Genomic DNA, 19,937 nt, shown 5'->3' with positions numbered 1-19,937 from the left:
TCCTCTTAGCCCCTGGAGACAGACAGGTGCCATCCCCAGGCCCCAGGACCTCAGTGCACGGAGGCAGCAGCGGTGATGGCTTCCTTGTGTCCTCTGCCCCACAGTACATCAGACAACACAGGCCCGCCCTGCTGACCATGGAGGAGGCCCTGGAGGAGGTAAAGAAGGAGCTATGAGTGCCAGGAGAGATGGGCTCGAGTACCTGAGGAGCTGGTCCCGTACACCGGCCGTGACACACACCCCCGAGACCCCAGGGGGCATTCGGTGGTTGGGGTGCTCATCATTTCCAGCTGAGTAGCCATCTTGTTGGTGTGCCTGTCGTGGGAGAGGACACCACAGGCCAGTGAAGTGGAACCAGGTGGAGCCTGTCACCACGCGCACAGGATGGGGATGCCAGCATGCCAGGGGATGCCACGTGGAGTGGCTCCACCGGGCAGGTGCTGGCTTCTCAGGCTCACGAGACGGTGGGGGTGAAGAGCCCCCTCAACTAACGAGGGAGCAGGGCCACGCATCCATGCTGGGGACCCCCGTGAGACACCCAGGCAGAGCTCCGACCCAACTCCACGATTCAGACAGTCTGCACTCAGGACGCACCTCCGCCCTCCTCAGCCTGAGTACGCTTCTGATTTAAACACAGGGATAAAAGTCTTTAAAAAAAAGGTCTTTATTTGAAGGCAAAACAGTAAAATCCACAAGAAATTGTTAACAACACGTTTACATTTTATCCTGAATCAGACACGTTTGAACAATTCACAGCTACAGGAAATCTAGAACAAAAATCAAACAGTTTATCCTATCAGGTTGAAAAGTTGGAGAGGATTTTGCATCTTATTGAAAAGAATTTTCCAAAAATGTTTCTGTACAAATAAACGGCACCGCACCAAGCTGCCCGGGGATGCCAAGGAGGGCGGATCCCAGGCGGCTCCTGGCAGAGGCGGCCCCCTCTGGCCTTCCCGCCCTTTGGGGGCAGGCGGGGACCCGCGAAAGAAGTGACCGAGCAGGAGGCAGGGCCAGGGCTCGCGCCCCACACTCTGGATGAGAATGGGCCGTCTCACACGAGTGCTGGTGTGGGGGTTCCTCTCAGTGAAAAAAGCAAGTGGAGACGCCAAGGGTGCAAGTTCTCCGAGGGTGTCATTGTTCCGTGACCTGAAGATGCCTCAGGTGAGTTTCCTCAGAACTTTTTGTTTCTGCAGGTAACAGCAAATGGCTAATGTTCAAAAAAAAAAAAAAAGAAAAAAAATCCTCAACTTAAACAGCTAAGTAACTGAATTAAGGGCTGGTATGTCTCAGGGGAAATAGGTTTCAAATTATGTCCCTGGGGATCAGCCTAGATCAGTATTCTTTTTTCTAAAACTAAACCGCTTGGAATAAAAATGAAAACCCCATTTAACTCTGCAAATCAAAAAGGTTCTGCTTTTTTCCATTTTTAACGAGTGAGCAGTAGCAGCGCCTGGCCTGGCGTGCGTGCGCAGGGCCCGTGCACACACGCCCCCTGGTTTCAGAGGCTCAGGCTGAGGGGAGAGTGAGACGGCCGTGCCTTCAGACAGTGGGAGTTTTTATCCAGGGGTCTTGTGTCTCTTGCTTCACTGTCCGGGGAAATAAGCTTGTGGCCGCGTGGGCTGGGCACCCCTCGTGACGCCTGCTGCTACGTTAGAGCTGGTGTGCGGGTGGGGCCTGGGCCTTCGGCACCATCCAGCGTGGCACTGGTCACGAGACCCGCGCCCGTCTTCCTCCTCCTGTCGCTCCCACGGGCAGAGCCGAGGGGAGCGGGCTGCCCCTGCCATCCTCCACCAGCAGTGGGCCCAGCAGCGGGGCTCTGCCGGCCTACTTGCACTCCTCCCGGGCCTTCATGCGGGCGATGAAGGAGTAGCTCTTGTTCCTGCGGTAGTTCTCGTAGGGGTCGTCCAGGGCCACGCCCACACCCTTGTACTGGTCCCACTTGTCCCGCACGTCCCCCCCCTTGATGGGGTCCTGGATCCCTTGCTCCTTCACGCCGAGGCCACCGGATCCACTCCAGCCTGAGAGAGAGACGGATGAGTGGTTACGACCCAGGGGACCCAGGGGAAGCCCGAAGCGTTGCGCCTTTACCCTGATGTGAAGTTCAGTGCAAATGCCTACAGGGAGTCCACGACACGCAGGGCACACACTTGGAACTAACGCGGTGAGAAAGAGCACCGGCAGAAGCCCTGCAGGTTTCTGTTTCCAAGCGGGAACCTTCTGACTCCCTCAGCCCCCTCAAACCCCGAGTGCCCAGAGCGGGCTGTTCTGTCTTCCCCGGAAACTTACCCATTTTCACCAGCATCTGATGTCCTTTGTTCTCTTCCCCAAGCCTTGAATCAGGTATAGGAGGTGCTGAATTAGAACCCAGACCAGCCGAGGAACTAAAATTAAGACAGGTAACGTCTTTTACAAAAGAGCGGATACATTTATTGGAATGAAAACTTAGAGTATTACAGCATGTGGCTTCTATGAAGGGTCGCCAGCGTGAGATGGACACACACACACACGTTTCGGGTCTCTAGCCGCCTTCTTTATCCTCTTCGCCGGCCAGTTAAGGGGGTCCCCTAAGATGACGGTCCCTGCCCCACACTTGGTGGCAACGGCCGGCCACACCGAACCCGTCAATGGTTAGAAAACAGAGCCCAGCCCTGGCCTTGGGCTTCACAACGTGACCGCAGAGGTAAGAGCGAGGAGTGAGACGCGATGCCACCGTCACTGCGCTAGCGAGCGCCCAGGGGCCCCCAGGTGCCGCCTGGGCGCGGGCCGCCTAGAGAGGGTCTTCTAACGACACGTTTCAACATTCACAGCAAAGCATCAGAGGGTTCCAGTGCTACCAGAGATCATTGGACAGTTAAGACAGAAATCTTACGGCGGGGTGGGGCTCCTGGACCGTGACCGGTGCCTCCTTCCTGGGGAGTAGGACTTGGACCTTGAGCGCGAGCGGGAGCGGGAGCGGCTGCGAGAGGAGCGGGAGCGGCTGCGGCTCCTATGGGCCGGGGAGAGGGAAGGGTCAGTACGGCCACCGAGAGGCCCCAGGCCTCACACCCCGTGCAGCGGCGCCCTGCTCACCTGGATCTAGAACGGGAGTAGGAGCGAGAGCAGGAGCGGGACCGTGACCTCGAGTAGGAGCCGGACGACTTGGAGGACCTCGAGTTGGAGCGTGAGGAGGAGCGCCCTCGGCTTTTGGATCTGCTCCGAGACCTTGAGGGTCCACTGCGGGGAGAGGCCTGGTGAGCTGGAGGCACCCCCCAGCCCTGCCCTAGAGGACCCAGAGGAGCCCAGTGCGGGGGCAGACACACCCCTTCCCGCATGCTGCGCGCCAGCCGGTGCGTCCTGTCTTACTCTGGCCGTGTGGGCGGCGGCTCCCGGCACCCTTACCGTAGGGTGCTTCACCCAAGACCCAGGCAAAGACCAGAACTAACCCCATCCCTGCCCCTCGCCTTGGGCGTGACACCACAGAGAGCCCGTGGGCCATGGTGGAGCTGCCTGCAGGCCGCCCTGGGACGAGACTGTGGAGACTGGCTCTCCACGGGGGACGCGGCGGGCATGCGACTCTCACCTGTTCCTCTTCTCCTGGCCTTTCCTCCGCCGGGCCCGCATCTTTGCTCGGAAGAACTCGTAGAGACCGTTCTGCTCCCAGCCTTCGCTGTAAGACACAAGTGTCCCAGGGCTGAAGGGAGACCCAAGTCTCCCTCCTCAGGGACCTTCTGCCCGACAGGCCGTCCCTCTTTTGCTTGGGATCCTGAGCAAGGACCCAGCACGAAAGCCCTTGGGGGCTTGCCTCGACAGGCTGCCCCTTGGAGGAGGAGCCAGGCTGAAGGGCGGGCCAGCCCCAGGATGCGCCCCCAGCCCTGCATGGCTTCCTCGCCTTTCCAGGCTGGGGTTTCTCTGAACAGCTGAGCAGGTTACCATAACGGGGGCTGAGGCACTCTGATGTAGGCAGGTAGGCCTGTGCCCTGCCACACGGCAGGGTAACCACTGAAGTGAGATCACCAGGGGAGAGGCTCCTGAGGGACGCCTATGACAAAGCCTGCTGGGCGGCAGCTGGCCGTCTCTGAAACACACCTGCCCCGAGATAAGCGCTTGTCTGATGTGATAAAAGCTTTCTATCGAGGGCACTGCACGTGTGACATGCGAGCTGGGGGAGAAGTGGGCCCTCCTAGTCAGGCTCCTCACGCCACCCCGGGGCACAAGGTGTGCCTGCTGTGAGTTTCTGGTGAAGAAAGACCCGGGAGGACAGGCCGGGAGGGGACAGCAGCCTCCCCTCCTGCTGCCGGCCCCCCGGCGGGTCTCCGGGAGTGCCATACCTGTTCCTGGGCCTGTCATGGGAGGGAGGGCTGTAAAAGGCCTCCACGGCCGCCAGCAGCCTCTCGCTGGGTGGCATGGGGGGTGGGAGGCGGATGTCTTTAGGATCCAAAGGCTTGTACTCGTGGTCTTCCAGCTGCAACAGAGAACACGCTGTCACCACTCCCTGCCTCAGCGCCCCAGGCCCATCCCATCCAGGGAACCGAGGGGCAGCAGACAGCTGTCCTGGGCATCAGAGTGCCTCAGGCGGCCCTTCTTGGGAAACCCCATACTCTTGAGGGCTTTAACCACACCAATGACTCAGTAGCTACAGAATTCTCTCTCTACCAAAAATGCAAAGACCCTGATTATCCAGACCCTCCGTGGACCCCAGATGCCCTCACTTGCCGACCACTGAGCTGTGCCCAGATGCCCACCTCCGGGGCCCCGCTCTGTGCCCCCTTCTCTGCTCCAGCCCCTACCCCAAGGGCAGCCCCACTGGCACCTCGACCTTTAGCTCTCCATGCTGCCCCCGTGTAACCTGTCTCAACTTCCAGGGAGGGGCAATGACCAGAGTGCCCTGAGCCCTGGCCCTGGCTCCCTTCTGACCCCCTTTCCTGCCTTGCTTGATTGGTTGACCACCCCTTTTCTGAGAAACCCCTGTCCTCAGTCCCTGGACAAGGGGCTTCCAAGTCCAGGACCAAGAGGACCCCCCTTCACACCCAGCCTTCTCGAGCAGTACCAAACCTGCAGCCCAGGACGGACGCTCAGAGGAGCAGAGGGACATGGGCCTTGCTCACGGCCACGTGTGAGCGTGCAAGGTAGGGTCGTTAACTGAGGCACACCCTTAATGACAAGCTGATCAAGTTCATTGGGGTGCAGGAAATGGGGGGGACAGGGGCCTGGGAAACAACGTCTTGCAGCCAAGTGGGGAATGGATCCTACCCGTGACCGTCCCACCTGGAGGACAAGCATGCGTGGCGAGGCCTGGCGCTCAGCTCTGCAACGTTACCTTCACGAGGGGGGCCATGAGCCCAGCAGGGAGGTCGAAGTAGGGCACGTTGGGGACCAGGCTGGGGTCGTCATGGTTGATGTGCGGAGGGCCCTGTCGCCGCATGTGCGGGGGCTGCCCGTTGAAGCCGTGGGGTGGAGGGCCGAAGTCAGGGTGCTGGGGCCCACCCCAAGGCGGATGCTCGTTGATCCCAGGGTGAGGCATGCGGTGGCCGGGGTGGTGGTGAGGGGGTCCCATTTCTGCAGAACAGAAACTGCACTCAGGCCTGCTGGCAAGTCAAGAGCTGGGCAGTGCTTCGTTCACAGCCCCGAGGAATAGCTGGGGCTGGCAGTGGCCTGTCCTGCACACACAGCCGCACCTAACAGACCTCCGGGGTGAAAGAAGGAACCACAGGGAAATCACATAACCTTCAGAGAGCCATGTTATGAGCTCAACTGTGCAAATTCCCCTGCAAATTCACTCCTAGTCCTGAGAAACTGAGGTCCTGTGAGTGGGCCCTGATCCAATACTGACTGGTATCTCTGTAAGACGAAGACACTAACACATAGAGGAGACGCGGGGAGAGGTCGGCCATCTACAGGCCCCCAGGAGGCCTCAGGAGGCACCAAGCCAGCTGACACCCTGATCTCAGACCTCCAGCCTCCAGAACTAACTGTGGAGAAATCCTTGCTGTGGGAGGCACCCAGCCCATGGCCCTGTTACAGCAGCCCTAGAACACTTCACATAAGCAATAAACCTACTGGTTTCCCAGCTCAATTTATAGTCAAGAATGGATGCGAAAATCCAGGAAGAAGCTACGAGTAAAAACGAAATTTTTTTAGAAAACACAGAATCAGCCTGCCCACGTGTGGGAGGTGCCCACAACAAGGCTGCCAGTGTGCGCTCACCTGCCCCCTGTCCGGGCCTGGGCCGGGCTTCCCTGTCACCCTACAACCCCTCCGCCTGCCACCCTGGCTCAGGGCATGCCAGGTCACATGGCAGGCTGGCGAGTGAGCTGGCCTCGGGGATCTCGGGACAGGTGAGGATGTGTTCACTGGCCCCAGGACAGACCCCGCCCCCCAAGGCTGATCTCACACTCACCCGCTTGAAAGTCCCCTTGAGGGTAGTCGAAGCGGTGAGGGTAGGGCGGCCGCTCGAAGGGGTGTCGTGGGGGGAAGTCATCCTGCATGAAGCGGGGTGGGAAGCGGTTGAAGTTGTGGGGGTGTGGCGGCTGGTTGAACTGCGGGTGCTGCTGGTGGGGCGGGAAGGGCCCGCGGAAGTGCGGCGGCCGCTGCATGCGGAAGGGCGGCTCGCGCTGGCCCCCGCCCCAGGGCGGCTGCTCGTGCTGGCTGTTCCAGGGGCCCTCGAACTGGCTGTTCCAGTTGGGGTCAGGTTGGCTGTTCCAGGGGGCGTCGCGCTGGCCGTTCCAGCCGGGGTCCCCGCGCTGCTCGCCCCACATGCCCTCGTGGCTGTTGTTCCAGGGTGGGCAGTGGGGCGGCCCGCCCTGGTGGTGTGGGTAGGGGGGCTGCTCAGGAGGCTGCAAGGCAAAGAGCAGAGGTGAGTCCCGGCCCGTGCCGGGCACGCGGGGTGCGCGGCAGCCACCTGCCGACACTGGTGTCTGGCTGCAGGGTGGGCGGCCGTGAGCCCAGCACCTGAGCTGCAAGCCTACAGTCCAGCTGGGCATGACCGCCTTCACGTCACTCTGACCCGGGCGGAGGATGTGAGGTGCCTGCCTGCACCCCGGGCCCAGAATCTCAACTGCCGCACCCACATCAGGGCCGGGGAGCACCCCAACCTCATGCCTGACAGAAGCCGTGGGATGAACACCCGTCCACGAGCCCCTCAGCAGCACAGGGCAGGGGTGCTTCCCCAGTGCTCCCCGGGTGTGCAGGCTGAGCCATGGGGCCCCTGACCACACCCCTGCCTGCCTGTTCCCCCTTCCGTCGCGTCTCTCCCCAACACGGTTCTCTCATCCTGTCTCAGTGTCTGCTATGCCACCAGGAACTGTCTTACCATGAGTCGAAGACAGTAAGTTCCAGAGCCTGCCTGGCTGCTGCTCTCAACACTCAATTAAACAGGACTGCAACCCAGACTCAGGACCAGCATGAGGCTGCCCAGAGGGGCACCTCCAGGAGCAGGGCTGGGAGGCCAGCTCAGGCCACCACACCCTCAGGTCTTTCAAGAGAAACCCCAAAGCCAGATTTTCAATATAACAACTATTTCAAACGCATAAGATGCCACATGGGCAGGCCAGGCCGTGGTGTCCTACCGTGCATGGTAGGCACACTGCTAGCCTTCAGTGAGGGAGCCCCACTGTTGTGAGCCTAACCTGCTGGTCCCTAGAAAGACTGAGCCAGGAGACCTGAGGCATGTCTGTTTCCGCATCAACCGAATGCGCAGAAGCGCCTCCACGTGAGAGGGTGCCCATGACCTGGCTGTCACCGCAGGCACCCACAGATGGGGGCCGCTTTGTGCAGACACCCAATCCTTTGTGAAGCTGAGGGTAGGCTGGGGGAAGGGGGGCAAGTCACAGCCACAATCCCTTACTCGTCAGCCCAGAGCCATCTCCCTTACACACCCCGTCCAAACAGGATCACAAGGGAGGGCCACACCCAGCACAGCCGGCCCACAGGCAGATGGACGCCCAGAGCTGGACCTGGACGCTCTGACCAGGCCCAGGCCTGGACAGCAAACTGTGGGCTGCCTGCCAGTCATGCTCTGCCTGATGAGTTGCACCCGCCCTGGCCTATGAGTCTGACTCCAAGGAACCTGGAGGGAGGGACGGACCAGTGTCCCAGCCCCAGAAAACGCTGCCGGCCGAACGCTTTTCACTTCCTTCCCTTTCTAAGCACCAGGTTCTTTCTAAGGTGATGAGATGTTGACACTGCTGGCCGAACCAGTTAAAAAGGGAAGGAAGCACATCACCGCACTATACTCAACACGGTGAACCTTCCGAGCATTCACGTGAACGTGCGGCCTGTGTGAGAAGCCCAGGCAACCCAAGCGCCCAGGAAGGATGCAAAGGCCCAGCTTTCCTCCCCAGCTCCGTCCCCACACCTTGGGAAGATGACCACCCTCTGGCCGCCCCTGCCACCCCGTGCCCTGCTGCAGAATCAGTTAAAGGCCCATGAACCCACACAGGCGCCAGCACCCACCTGCCTGCCATCCACCTACCCCAGCAGCAAGTTCTAAGAGATACCTGCTGTTGGCCCCAAGGAGCAACGGGGTGAGGCTGGTCGAACCAGGGGGGCTTGTTAGGTGGGATCTGGTCATGGGGCCCAGGGCCACGGGGGCCGCTGGCGGCAGGGTCCTGAACCCCTCCTGAGGTGTCGTATTCGGAAGACCCGGGCATCTGGATGGGAGGCTTGCTGTCATCTAGAACCAGACAAAAGAGCAGTCAGAGAAGGGGGCGGCAGGAAGCACCACCAGAAATGATCTTCAGCAAGCACCCAGGGCCTAGCCAGGCTGGGCTTTACCGCCCAATAAACCCTTCATTTTTGACCCCAAGGAAAACTGCTACTGCCTCGGGGAAGGCAGCACAGACAGAAGACTTGTTCGGGATACACACCTCTCTTCTTTGAAAGCTTGACAGTAAGTATCCTACTTATTGACTGCTATACCATATGGACTTTAGCTTACTCAAAAATTTTTATCCTCATTTTATTAAATACACTTACTGCATCTAGCTGAAAAATCATTTCTTCCCAACTGTTATTCTGCTAGATTTTCTGGTATTTACAAAAAAAAAAAAAGATTTTGAATTTAGTTAGCTGTGCCGGGTTTTAGTCGCAGCATGTGGGATCCAGTTCCCTGACCAGGGGTGGAACCCGAGCCTCCGCATCGGGAGCACAGAGTCTGAGTCACTGGACCATTAGGGACGTCTCAGATTTTCTAGTATTAAACCACCCTTACGTATTCCTAAAACATACCCTACTTGATCATGATGTACCTTTTAAATCCTCGGCTAGACTTCACTTGCTGAGGTTTTATTTACTATTGTTCCATCTCTGCTCAGAAATGACAGTGGGTTAACATTTTTCTATATTATTACCACAACAGACCCAGATCTTCCTAGATTTTAATAATTCCTACTCTGTTGGCTCTCTTAGGTACTTGATATCTTTCAAAAAAATTTCTTTCCCTGCTCACGTGCATCTTGTATAAGTTATCCTGGCCTAGAAAATGACTTGGAGAGCCTTCCTCTCCATTCTCTGGGATGGTTTGTATTCAACTGTCTCAGGTGTAAGGGCTGGGTTGCATGTACCCGTGAAATCACCTGCCTGGTGCTTTTAAGTAGATTAGAATCTGATCCTAGGATTGGACCTGAGACTACAGAACCCGAGCCCTTCCTGAGGGGAGAAGACTGCTTTCTGGAGGCTGCCTCCGGGGGGTGGGTGCTGAGGAAGCCACGTACCAGGCTGGGTGGTTGGCGGGATGGCCGGGGCGGGTGTGGGGGCTGGGGGTGGGGCAGGCGGCGGCGGTGTGGCCTTGACGTCAGCTTCCATTTGCGGCATCTGGATCTGCTGCTGCTGCTGCTGTTGCTGCTGCTGCTGAGTCAGGCTGTTGACAAACTCCTCATGCTGGGTCTTGAGGGTCTGGATTTGCTGCTGGAAGGCCAGCTGCACTGGCTGGACCACTGAGGAGTATTCAGTGATGAGGGTTGCCTGGGGGAGAGCATGGAAGCCAGCGCTCAGCATGTGGGACTCAAGGTCCGAGACCCTCTGGAGCAGCACAGGGACAGCACCCAGAAGGTTGGGGCGACGCTGTAGACAGCAAGGTCCAGGGATCCAAGGCTGGCGAGGGATTGTCACGTAAAATAATCAGCTTGGGCTTGACAACCACAGAGCATCTCAATCTAGCCAGATTTGGTAAAGAACAGTGCTGCAGTAGCTTAGAATTCCCTCACAAAGGGAATACACAAGGACGGCCGTGCCCTGGGCTGACACACACCCTAGGACGGGCTCACAGGCCATATGGCTTTGAACAAGTCACCACCTCCCTGGGGCCTCAATTTCTTCATCTGTAAAATGGGACGATAACAGAACCTACCTCTGGGGACTAGGAAATAACACAGTGAACAGGACCAGGGCGGCTCAGTAACCATGAGCTACTGCCACCAACTCAAGAAAAGAAAAGCAGGGAATATCACTGTGGTATGGTGATGTGAGCCCGTTCTTATTTAGCAACCAAAAAAAGTGGGTAGAATTTTTTAAAAGCCTGAGATGCACTCTCCTCGTTTGCCTCTCTGAGCTCGAAAGCTTCTCCCCTGTAGGGAGGGCGGCGGTCAGGAGCATCACAGGGGCAACAGTCAGCATGTGGCTTCTGACGCTCAAGCTTCTGACACTTCTTGATGTGCAGGAAGACGACACCTCACGGCCTGACAATCAGGGGTGTGAGCTGTGTCTTTTATCCAGACAGCTGTTGCTGGGGTGGCAATGCCAGAGCCACGGCAGAGGGAACCAAGGAGATCTGGCCCTCCTCTCCCTGCCCTGCAGCCCTGTCCTCTGAGCAGATGCCCCCTCTGAGAAGCACACAGGGGACCCTGCGCCCAACACAATGACCATGGCAGCCTACTTAAGGTTTTACGCACGTCCCTATCATGCCTGGAGGACCAGGGCAGACGGACCAAAGACATCCCTGAGAGCAGGGCCCACACCAGGTAGCTGGTCATGGCAAGCCAGGAGACACCCTGACGGGCTCCCTTAGGGGGAGCTCACTGGCTGTTGTGGAGGGGGTGGGCCCCAGTGCTGCTCCTCAGACCCCGCCTCCTGCTGCTCACCACCACACCAGGGCACCCCTGGGAGTTGGGTTTGGAAGATGCTACCAGGACCCCAAGGGCACCACCCAGCCCCCCAACCTCAGGGAGCAGCGCCCACCTGGTACTGGCCGAGCCCCAGGGCCGGGCTCTGTAACTGCTGGATGATGGAGTCGTCGAAGTAGCCGTTCTTCTCCCAGAGCTGTAGGAGCTGGACGTGGAGAAGGGAGAGGCTTGTCAGGGGGAGACAAGCACACACGCCCCCAGCGTCTGTCCCCGTCCCCGCCCCGCCCTGCCCGGCTGTCCCGCGTACCCGGGCGATCTTCTGCTGCTTGTCCTCCTCCACGGCCAGGAAGCTGGTACAGTAGATGGGCACCACGACCTTCTGCAGGGCGGCCAGCAGCTCCCGGGCCTGCTTGCGCTGGCTGTGAGGGAGAGACCTTCCGCGCGTCAGGGCCCTGGGGCGGGACCCAGCCACGCGCCCGTTACCATTGCGGCTCCGGCCACAGCCCCCTCTGCCTTCTTGGGAAACGGGCCCCCAACCCGGCCAGGACAAGGGCTGGGCCCCCAACAAGAGCCGTGCTGGCACCTGGGCCCGAGGGACAGACGGCAGTGGGAAAGAACACAGCCCTGGGGCTCTCAGAGCACGGCCTGTCCCCCCCGGTCCCCTCCTCAGCACCATGACCCTTCCCTCCCAGAGTGGCCTGAGGACTGCCAGACATGGGCTGGTGAGAGCCCCTGCTGCCCACAAGGGCTGGGCTGGTGCTGCTGTGGGTGTGGGGCCTAGTCCCTGAAGCCTCGCTCAGCAGAGCTACCCTCTCTGCACAAGGCAATCTGGGCTGGGACCCTGCCTTCCACGAGGGAGCACGTGGGCTGTCAGGGGGCCTAGCAATCAGGTCCGCAGGATGAGGTGGCCTTTCAGCGGGGGCAGGGCACAGCTGCGGGTATACTCTGAGCGTGAGTGAGTATGGGGACTCCCCAGGCTGTACGACGAGGTGTCAGAGCCTGGGAAAGAAGCAGGGCAGCTGGAGCCCCTCCCAGAGGCGAGCCCACCCCAGGGAGCTCAGAGACAGCAGCAAGGGCCTGAGGCTGGGGGAGGGCAGTCCAGGCAGGAGGACAGGGCCGGCGGCACTGGGCTTCCCAACAGCGGGCTCAGGAAGGGCATGGCTGCAGAAGTGCCAGAAACAGGGCTGTCTCTGCCGAGCCGCCCTGAGTCCGTGGAGCGGCTGGTGGAGCAGAAGGGCACACAAGGTTCCGAGCAGCTGCTAGTTTCCCAGCGGCAGAGAAATAAGGGAAGGTGAGGCAGGGAGCGCGAAGTGGAAGCGGAACTGCCCACGTGGCCCAGGAAGCAGGGAGTGGCGGGCCAGCTGCATGCGGGCGCAAGTGGGCAAAAGCCGGGTCTGAGCCTGCTGCCCTCATGGGAGCTGTCTCTTCAGCCGGTCAAGTTCAAGGTCAAATGTGGCAGCCAGTCTTCACAGCGACAGGCTAGCCTCACTAGCCCCGTGAGCTTCCACCTGTCTTTGGCCCAGGGATTGGTTTCCCGACTTAACCTTTGTTGTAAGACACCAGAAAGGCCATGAGCAAGTACATACTGGCCCGGCCTTAGGATGGCTGGGTGGAGAGGGGAGGCAAGTCTCTGGGCTGGGACACAGGATTAGCCAGGAGGCCCTATGGGAAGACTCCTGACGCAGAGTGCATTCAGGGCAATGGAGTGTGTGTAGATCAGTGAAGAAAGGAAAATGAGTGGCAGGTATGAACAAGGCAGCCAATGGACACTGGAAAACACGCAGAAGTTGCCCTGAAAGCAAGGCGCAAGGGGACAGTGGCCTTGGGGGGACGCGGGGTCCAGGGTAGGGGCTGAGGGGTGTATGTGAGGGGAGAGGGGGTGGCTGTCCTCCCCGTGGGGGCTTGTGGTTCAGACCAACCCTCAAGAAGAGGGATCCCAAGACAGGCCGGGCTCCTGCGGGCAGAGCAGTGGCCGGGAGGGGGCAGAGGAGTGGGGGATGGAGGGGCTGGCAGGTGCTCACCAGTGGTGCAGCACGTCGTTGATCAAGTAGATGAGGTGCAGCCGCAGCTCGAAGTGCGCCCCGTCGGCCGTGATGCGGTTGCGGAGGTGGCCCGCCATCAGTTCGCAGTGCGGCGGGGACTTGGCGTTGCTGAACATCCAGTTCTTCCCGGCCTGCAACGGCCAGGACAGCAGGTGAAGCGGGGCTGGCTTCCCCAGGCCCGAGGGTGTGCGGGTACCTGGAGTGCCCAGGAACCTCCACCCACCTTCCCTCTCTCTCTTGGCGGGAGAGCCCACGGAAGTACTCAGGCAGAAAGCAGAGGGAGAAACGGGGTGCCCCGAGAGTAGCCCCAGCCCAGACCGGCCGCCCACCTCGTCAGGAGCAGCAGATTCTGGAGCACGCCCCGCCCCCGCCCCTCACCGAGATGGCGTCCTTGGTGCAGGTGTCGATGATGGGCTGCAGCAGGCTGTCAAACTCGTTCATGTCCAGCTGCGTCTCCTCCAGGAGCTTCTGCATCTGCTGCTCCAGTGCGTGGGCCACGGCTGCCGTCACCTGCTCCTGGAAGGCAAGGGGACGCCAAGACTGTGTGAGGAGGGACCCCGGCCCAGGCACACCCAGGCTGGCCCATCCGTGCCCCGCCCCCAGCATTCACACCGGAAGCCTGAGACACGAATTGGAGAGTCACGCCGCAGTACAAGAGTAGGCAGCGGGGGTAGCCAGGCAAGACACAGGGGGAGACATTTCCCCCCGAGAGGTGACAGGTGGAAACGTTAAGGCCCAGAGGAACAAGGAACCTCTGCACGTGAACTCACCAAAAAAAGAAAGAAAAATGAGTGGCGGTGTGAACAAGGCGTGGGGAGGATGCACATAAACAGACACCAGTCAATAAACGCAGGGCCATAGTGCTGGCAACCAGGAGTCCAAAATTAACACGCGGTGCCAGACTTCTGCCCATTAGACTGGCAGACTGAAGTATGGCTGAGACCCAGCACTGCAGGGGGACAAGCGGTCAGCCCAGGGCTGGCTGAGGCTGGACTGCTCGGTTTGTGAAGAGTTTCATGTGCAAACTGAGAGTGAACATTCTGGAGTGTCTTGTTTCCAATACATCAATTTGCGTCTCAACTCCAGTAATAAAATTGGGGCTGGTGTTTCAAGTGTCCTTATCCACCTTGGGTTTCCAGCAGTTGATCCTACTGTATCTGGCCAAAGTACCAGGCTGTGATGGACTGGGACAAAAGGGTCCACCTCACAAGAGCCTCCTCCTAACTGGCAAGAACTGTGCGAACGGCACCAGAGGCCACCTGGCGTTCTCTGTCACACCATTTCCGACGTGCAGGCTCACTTGTCACACCTGCTGCAGCATGATGGGGGCATGTGTGTCAAAGCCTATGCAATGAGCTCACTGGGAGGAGACCCAACCTTAGGGTCCGGCGTGAGGGGTTGAGCTAAACACAATAAAGGCGGTGGCAGCGCGGGAGGAGCGACGACTGTCTCGCTCCAAGCCCTGGGCAATGGGACAGCCCCGTCCTTAGCGCCAGTGCAGACGTGAAACCCGAGGCACAGAGGTGAGTGCCAGGTGCCCCTCGGGAGGAGGGGTGGGGCGGGAGGAGCGGGCCCGTACCTGTCTGAGGGCCAGCAGGTGCTGCTCCTGCTGCTGCAGGTTCCACTGGCTCTGCTGGATGAGCTCGTCCATGGATGGGGTGCCCTGGGCTGGCGCGACGGGTGCCGCAGGGGCCAGCGGGGGCTGGGGCAGGGGAGGCAGGGTGGCAGCCGGTTCCAGCTCCGGGGCCTGCTGCTTGCAGATGACTGGCAGGAGAGGAGGAGAGGCAGCCCCTGTGAGGAGGCGGCGGGGGTCCAGGTATCCCCTTGGCGGCTACTTGGGCAGCTCCCCTCCGTATACTCACCCCCCAGCAGAGAACTCCTATGACCTGTCCCAGCTATGTTCACCCTGTCTCATAGGGCCTGGCCCTGGGCCCTTTCCACTTGCCCTCTCCTCGGAGACCTTTGGGATGGTCTCCACTCTCCAGCTAACACCATCTGGCCTTGCCCACAGTCCATTAGCCCAGAAGCCCAAAGCCACCCGCTTCCACCCTCACCTGGGCCTGAACAAACAGTCCCTCCCCAAGGGGTTCTCTTGACTCCAAGCATCCTTGCCTGCTGTCCCCCAGTCTACTCTTCCCTTCCCAGGTAACAAAGCTACCGAGCCTCTGGAGGGCCAACCAGCAAGGCCAAACAACTGTGGCCCTGTGGCAGGAGCGCGGCAGTGACCCGACACACGTGGTGGCCTCTGGACACTGGGCCCCTCGCCTTCCCTTCCACAGACTCTACTCTCCTGTATTCAGGGGTCAATCCAGATTGAGGCAGCATAGGCTGCCCCATCCTGCTGGCAGGAGACAGGATGGGCAAGTGCAGGCCCCGAACCTTGCCAGGTAAGACAGGAAGGGAGGACTTGGGGAAGGGTCCCGGGACAGATGGCTGCCCTCTCTGCCTCTGGGCCTCATCTGGTCTGAACAGGACCATACTCTGCTGGAGCCCTTCTGAGTCCCACCCTCAGGGGGCCCAGCCAAAGAAAGAACAATGGGGTGGAGTGTGCTGCCCAGGGCCCGCCAGGGCGCCTAGGTCTGAGGTGGGCCTTCTGGTCCTTGCACCCAAGGGCAGCCCATGGGACCACCCCGACGTGCAGTCTGGATCGCGCCCCTCGATGCTTCAGCACGTGTCGCCTTGCTGTCTTTCATTTTCTGTCTTTACTGGCTCCTCCCATTAGCATCTAGTCATGGTGGAGTCTTCAGTCTTTACAAACTCCCCCTTCAGCCTGTGCCTCCCCATCCAACAATTTTAAAGCCAAAGTTCATCTTCAGTTCTTCTCTCCTTTATCTCAACCCACAGAAGCCTGGGCTCTGCCTGCCCACCCCACCCTCAAAGCCACTGCAGTCATCCCCACTCAGCCAGATGGCCCCGTCTCAGCTCCTTGTCGCATGTGGCTGGCGTGGCTGTCCCCTTTCTCTGTCCGACTCTTACATGCTGGAGGCCTGGACTGTGAACTAAATGCTCTTCTCTGAGCAAGCCTCTAGGGGAATGTGATGTATTGCTGTGGCTGCAGTTACAATCTGCACTCTACGACAGGGAGCCTCCAACCCTTGGCCTGTGAGGAAACCAGCTGCACGGCAGCAGGTGAGCAGTGAGCAAGCGAAGCTGCATCTGTATTTACAGCTGCTCCCCATCGTTCCCATTATCGCCTGTGTTCTGCCTCCGGTCAGGTCAGTGGCAGCATCAGATTCTCACAGGATCATGAACCCTACTGAGAGCCACGCATGTGAGGGATCCAGGTTGCGAGCTCCTTATGAGAATAATCTAATGCCTGATCTAATTATGGTGAGTTGTGTAATTATTTCATTATATATCACAATGTAATAGTAATAGAAATAAAGTGCACAAGTATAAGGCACTTGTATCATCCCAAACCAGTCCCCCCCTGCCCCCACCATCGTCTGTAGAAACGATTCATTCTGTCTTCCATGAATCTGGTCCCTGATGCCATAAAGTTTGGGGACCACTGCTCTATAACCCCTAAATCTACCAGTGGCACCCTGGATTCCTCAGGCTTTAGGTCTTAGACCAAATAGCCACTGTTTTCTGCAGATGCCCCAAACAGGTATGGTTTCCTCTCGCCCTGTGCCCCACCCCTTCCAAAGCCCCACTCCTGATCCATGGCTGGCACAGCCACGCCCACTTACCCAAGCCAGAAGCGAAGTTCGTGCACCTCTCTCTCCCTTGCACCCCACACTAACCAGCTGCCCCACGTAGTCAAGTCACCCTTCTAGATCACACACCACTCTGCGCGGCCATCACTGCCACGACTCTGGCTTGACTCGTCACCTAGGTTTCCCTGCGCCCAGTCCTGCCCCCTTTCTTTCCTCTTCTCTACCCCATGGCCGTAGTGCTGCTGATCCAAGTGGGGTCCAAGGGGCCAGCCCCAGGTGACACCGAGACAAGCACAGAAACAGCAGAGGAGTGTTTGGGCGCTTTCATGGCAGTTTGATGTTTCATGGTTTACATTTTTGGGGGGCTGTGCCGTGCAACTTGCGGGATCTTAGCCCCCTGTCCAGGGACTGAACCCAGCCCCTGGCATTGAAAGCACTGAGGTCCTAACCACTAGACCACCAGGGAACTCTCATAGAAGTTCACATTTTTATTGTACTTTGCAAAACTGTACTTTCTGCAACAGATTGGAGGGAAAAAAACAAAACCAGTTTGCTGTGTAGGGTGTAGGAGTTTGTAGGGTATAATTCCTGAGTGGTCCCGGAACTCAGTCTTCTCAAACCACCAGGCTGGCTACAAAATGGCTAGCCCTGCTCCAGAACACAGTACCAAAACCCTTCCAGAGCTTCCCTAGAGCTTCCAGAATTTCTAAGTCCTTTGCAAGCCAGCCCTCCCTGCTCTGCACTTCTGGCCACTCCAAGAATCACTCGTTCTCTGGGGTTTGGGAACCCTAAGCTTCTGTTCCCACTACTCCTCAACCCCTCCTAAGGTTCCATCTTCTGTCTGAACACTCTTGTCTCCTCAATTCCTACTTGGTTAACTCTGTCACAGACTTTAATGGCAACGGAGATACTGTTACCTGCAGAAAGGATTCCCTGAGCCCCGATCTTCGCCTGCTAGAAGCACCCCAAGCTCCCCACATTATGGCACCAAGTCCCAAGCCACCTCCTACTGCTGACCTTCCAGAGTGGGAGTGGGCTCCCCTTGAAGAAGTATCTCTCACCTCACGGTCACTCAAACCGAAACACAGTCCTCCCTTGCCTAGTTACATCACCCACATCAATATCCAACTGGCATTTCAGTTCATGTATTCTACCCCTTAACCCTAGCTGTCCCCAGGCCCACTTTCTCTACTCTACTCACTGACTTAATCCAGACCTCATCACCAGCTGCCAGCCTCACTGGTCCTGGTCTCCATTCATGCTCCCTCCAGCCTGTCTGCCACATAGGCCACGCAAACCCAATCCACCTCTTCCTGTTTCAGCCTCTCTAGTGGTTCCCTACTGCCTATATCAGGGGTTTCAAACCTGATGGGCTGAGGCGAAGGAATGGTTTGCTCCAGAAACACATAGGTAAGTGAGTACATTTTGTCTACAATTTCAGGCAACAAATCTCCCCTAATCACATATCTAACCTAAATAGGCAAGACTTCCTTGGTGGTCCAGTGGTTAAAAATCAACCTCCCAATGCAGGGGATGTGGGTTCGATCCCCAGTTAAGAACTAATATCCTATATGCTGCAGGCAACTTAAGTTCTCACAACACAACTACCGAGCCCCTGAACTCTGGAGCCCATGAACCACAACTAAATAAATATTAAAACAAACGAAAAACCTAAACAGGTACCAGAAGAACCCCTGAACAAAGGAAGAAAACCCAAACTTTCCCCTTGGAAACTTTCCCACTCCAGAGCAAACTCTTCTGTCTACACATGTCTAGGTGCCATGCTGGATCTCTTACGCTTTGGTTTCTCTCTCGGCTCTCAAAACACACTGTGCCTGTTCAAGCCACTGTACTTTTGCCATAAGAACACCTATTACATGCTGCCTGTTAGGCACAATAATGTCCCAAACAAGGTCTGGTTGGCCTCGAGGAGCTTGTAGTCCAGGGAGCATTCACCTTTCAATGTCCAACTGCTTGGCAATCTGCAACACAAAGGTATCTAGAAGCTAGGGATTTGCTATTGAACAAGACAGACGTGAGCTCAGGGACTATCAATCTGGTGTTTACATTTGTTATTCATAGGCTAGCTGTGATAACAAACTCCATCTTAAACTCTTTAAGGTCAAGGCCTGGTTTCTGAAGCACTAAACCAGTGAACATAAACAGTTACCAAGTAATAAAGTCCACAGGACAATTCATTTTGATCTGGATTGCAACCACCAGAAATGCACAAAAACCCTGCTGGACGCCCCAGAGAGCCCGCAAAGAGGGCTGGACGGTATTCATCCGGAGGGTCCCACTCAGGCTGGCTTCTATCACTTCCTCTCTGTAAAACACTGAAGCACTCTACTCGGTGACATCAGTCATCAAGTTTGCAAAACAACAGGAATCCTTGATTCCGAGCCCAGAAGGAAGATCAATAACCTCGTTCTCCGTAACACTCGGACCCTGCAGCCTCAGGGCTGCAGGACTCCAGGAACAGCGGGAAAGATCATACATGCCGAACTAACCCATTTTCACAAAGAAATAGCATGCGACCCCAAATAAGGCGTTTAGTGGTAGAGCCCGAGATGGAATCGGAGAAAGGAAGGGCTAGAGGAGGGGGCCCGAGAGCTGGAGAGGACTCACGCTGCTGCTGCTCCAGCGCCAACTTGCACTTGTAGTAACTGTAGAACTCGCCTCCGAACAGAAAAGAGAATTTCGGGTTGTCCTTCTGCTTCTCCATCGTCATCTTTTCAAACTCGGGCCCGTTCCGAGCCACGAACTGGGCCAGCTTGTCGATGACATTTCGGAGCTCCTGGTCTGGAGGACGGAGAAAAGGCCACACGGGGCATCAGCTAGGACCGCCCAAATCCGGGGGCCCTGGTTTCCCAGCCCGCGTCCGCCGGTCGGGTCCCTAGGGGTGGGCCCCGGAGAGGCCGCCCTTGTACGGGTCCCGATAGGGGCCAGAAGCGCGCCGGGAATGCGAGGACCCGCGGGAGAGGCCGCGGGCAAACCCGGGAGGCCGAGCCCCGCCCCTTCCTAGGCCCGGGGACCCTAGGAGGCGGGGCGGGTCAGCTGGGGGTCCCGGGGAGAGATCAACGGGCCCCGAGTCAGGGCTGGGCCTCACCGTCTGGCGGCAGCGGCATCTCCATGGCTCCGGCCGCGGGGAACGTCCTCCGGCGCCTCACGATCGCCCACCAGGGCCGTCTGCGGAAGCC

At 58.3% G+C, this 19,937-nt stretch overlaps 2 protein-coding genes across 10 annotated transcripts in view; one reads left to right on the top strand and one right to left on the bottom strand.

Moving 5' to 3' along the window:
* Positions 1-1,406, top strand: part of C7H19orf44 (chromosome 7 C19orf44 homolog) — a 23,328-nt gene extending 21,922 nt beyond the window's left edge. For all 3 annotated transcript variants that reach the window (XR_015166534.1, XM_086408617.1, XM_086408618.1), the window contains one exon: positions 105-1,406. Coding sequence is in view for 2 of the 3 variants with exons in the window: in XM_086408617.1 (XP_086264743.1) it covers positions 105-176 (72 nt within the window). In the remaining variant the exon portion in view is untranslated. The remainder of the gene's footprint in view (positions 1-104) is intronic.
* Positions 649-19,937, bottom strand: CHERP (calcium homeostasis endoplasmic reticulum protein). Of its 7 annotated transcripts, none has more exons than XM_086408609.1 (18): positions 19,847-19,937; positions 19,366-19,539; positions 14,658-14,869; positions 13,457-13,594; positions 13,058-13,209; positions 11,344-11,488; positions 11,152-11,241; positions 9,690-9,939; positions 8,475-8,650; positions 6,377-6,812; positions 5,297-5,535; positions 4,308-4,441; positions 3,560-3,646; positions 3,070-3,213; positions 2,870-2,986; positions 2,287-2,381; positions 1,829-2,018; positions 649-1,207 (listed from the first exon to the last, which is right to left on the bottom strand). In XM_086408609.1, the coding sequence occupies exons 1-18, from the start codon at positions 19,869-19,871 to the stop codon at positions 1,132-1,134; spliced, it is 2,880 nt and encodes a 959-aa protein (XP_086264735.1). In that variant the 5' UTR covers positions 19,872-19,937; the 3' UTR covers positions 649-1,131. The 7 variants fall into 7 exon arrangements, with proteins under 7 accessions (XP_086264735.1, XP_086264738.1, XP_086264736.1 ...); XM_086408612.1 differs by having other exon boundaries at positions 11,344-11,455; XM_086408610.1 differs by having other exon boundaries at positions 14,658-14,842.

Source organism: Bos grunniens, chromosome 7 (assembly GCF_055505025.1).
Source record: "Bos grunniens cultivar Pamir isolate PY7600 chromosome 7, Bosgru_T2T1.0, whole genome shotgun sequence".
Lineage (NCBI taxonomy): Eukaryota > Metazoa > Chordata > Mammalia > Artiodactyla > Bovidae > Bos > Bos grunniens.
Note: the sequence above shows the minus strand (reverse complement) of the source record. Positions and strands in the feature narration are given on the sequence as shown.

Coding starts and splice junctions, on each gene's coding strand:
- CHERP (XM_086408609.1), bottom strand. CDS start 19,871: ATGGAGATGCCGCTGCCGCCAGACG. Junction 3,647..4,307: donor CATGACAGGCCCAGGAACAG/GTATGGCACTCC, acceptor TGTGTCTTACAG/CGAAGGCTGGGAGCAGAACG. Junction 2,019..2,286: donor TCAGATGCTGGTGAAAATGG/GTAAGTTTCCGG, acceptor TCTCTCTCTCAG/GCTGGAGTGGATCCGGTGGC.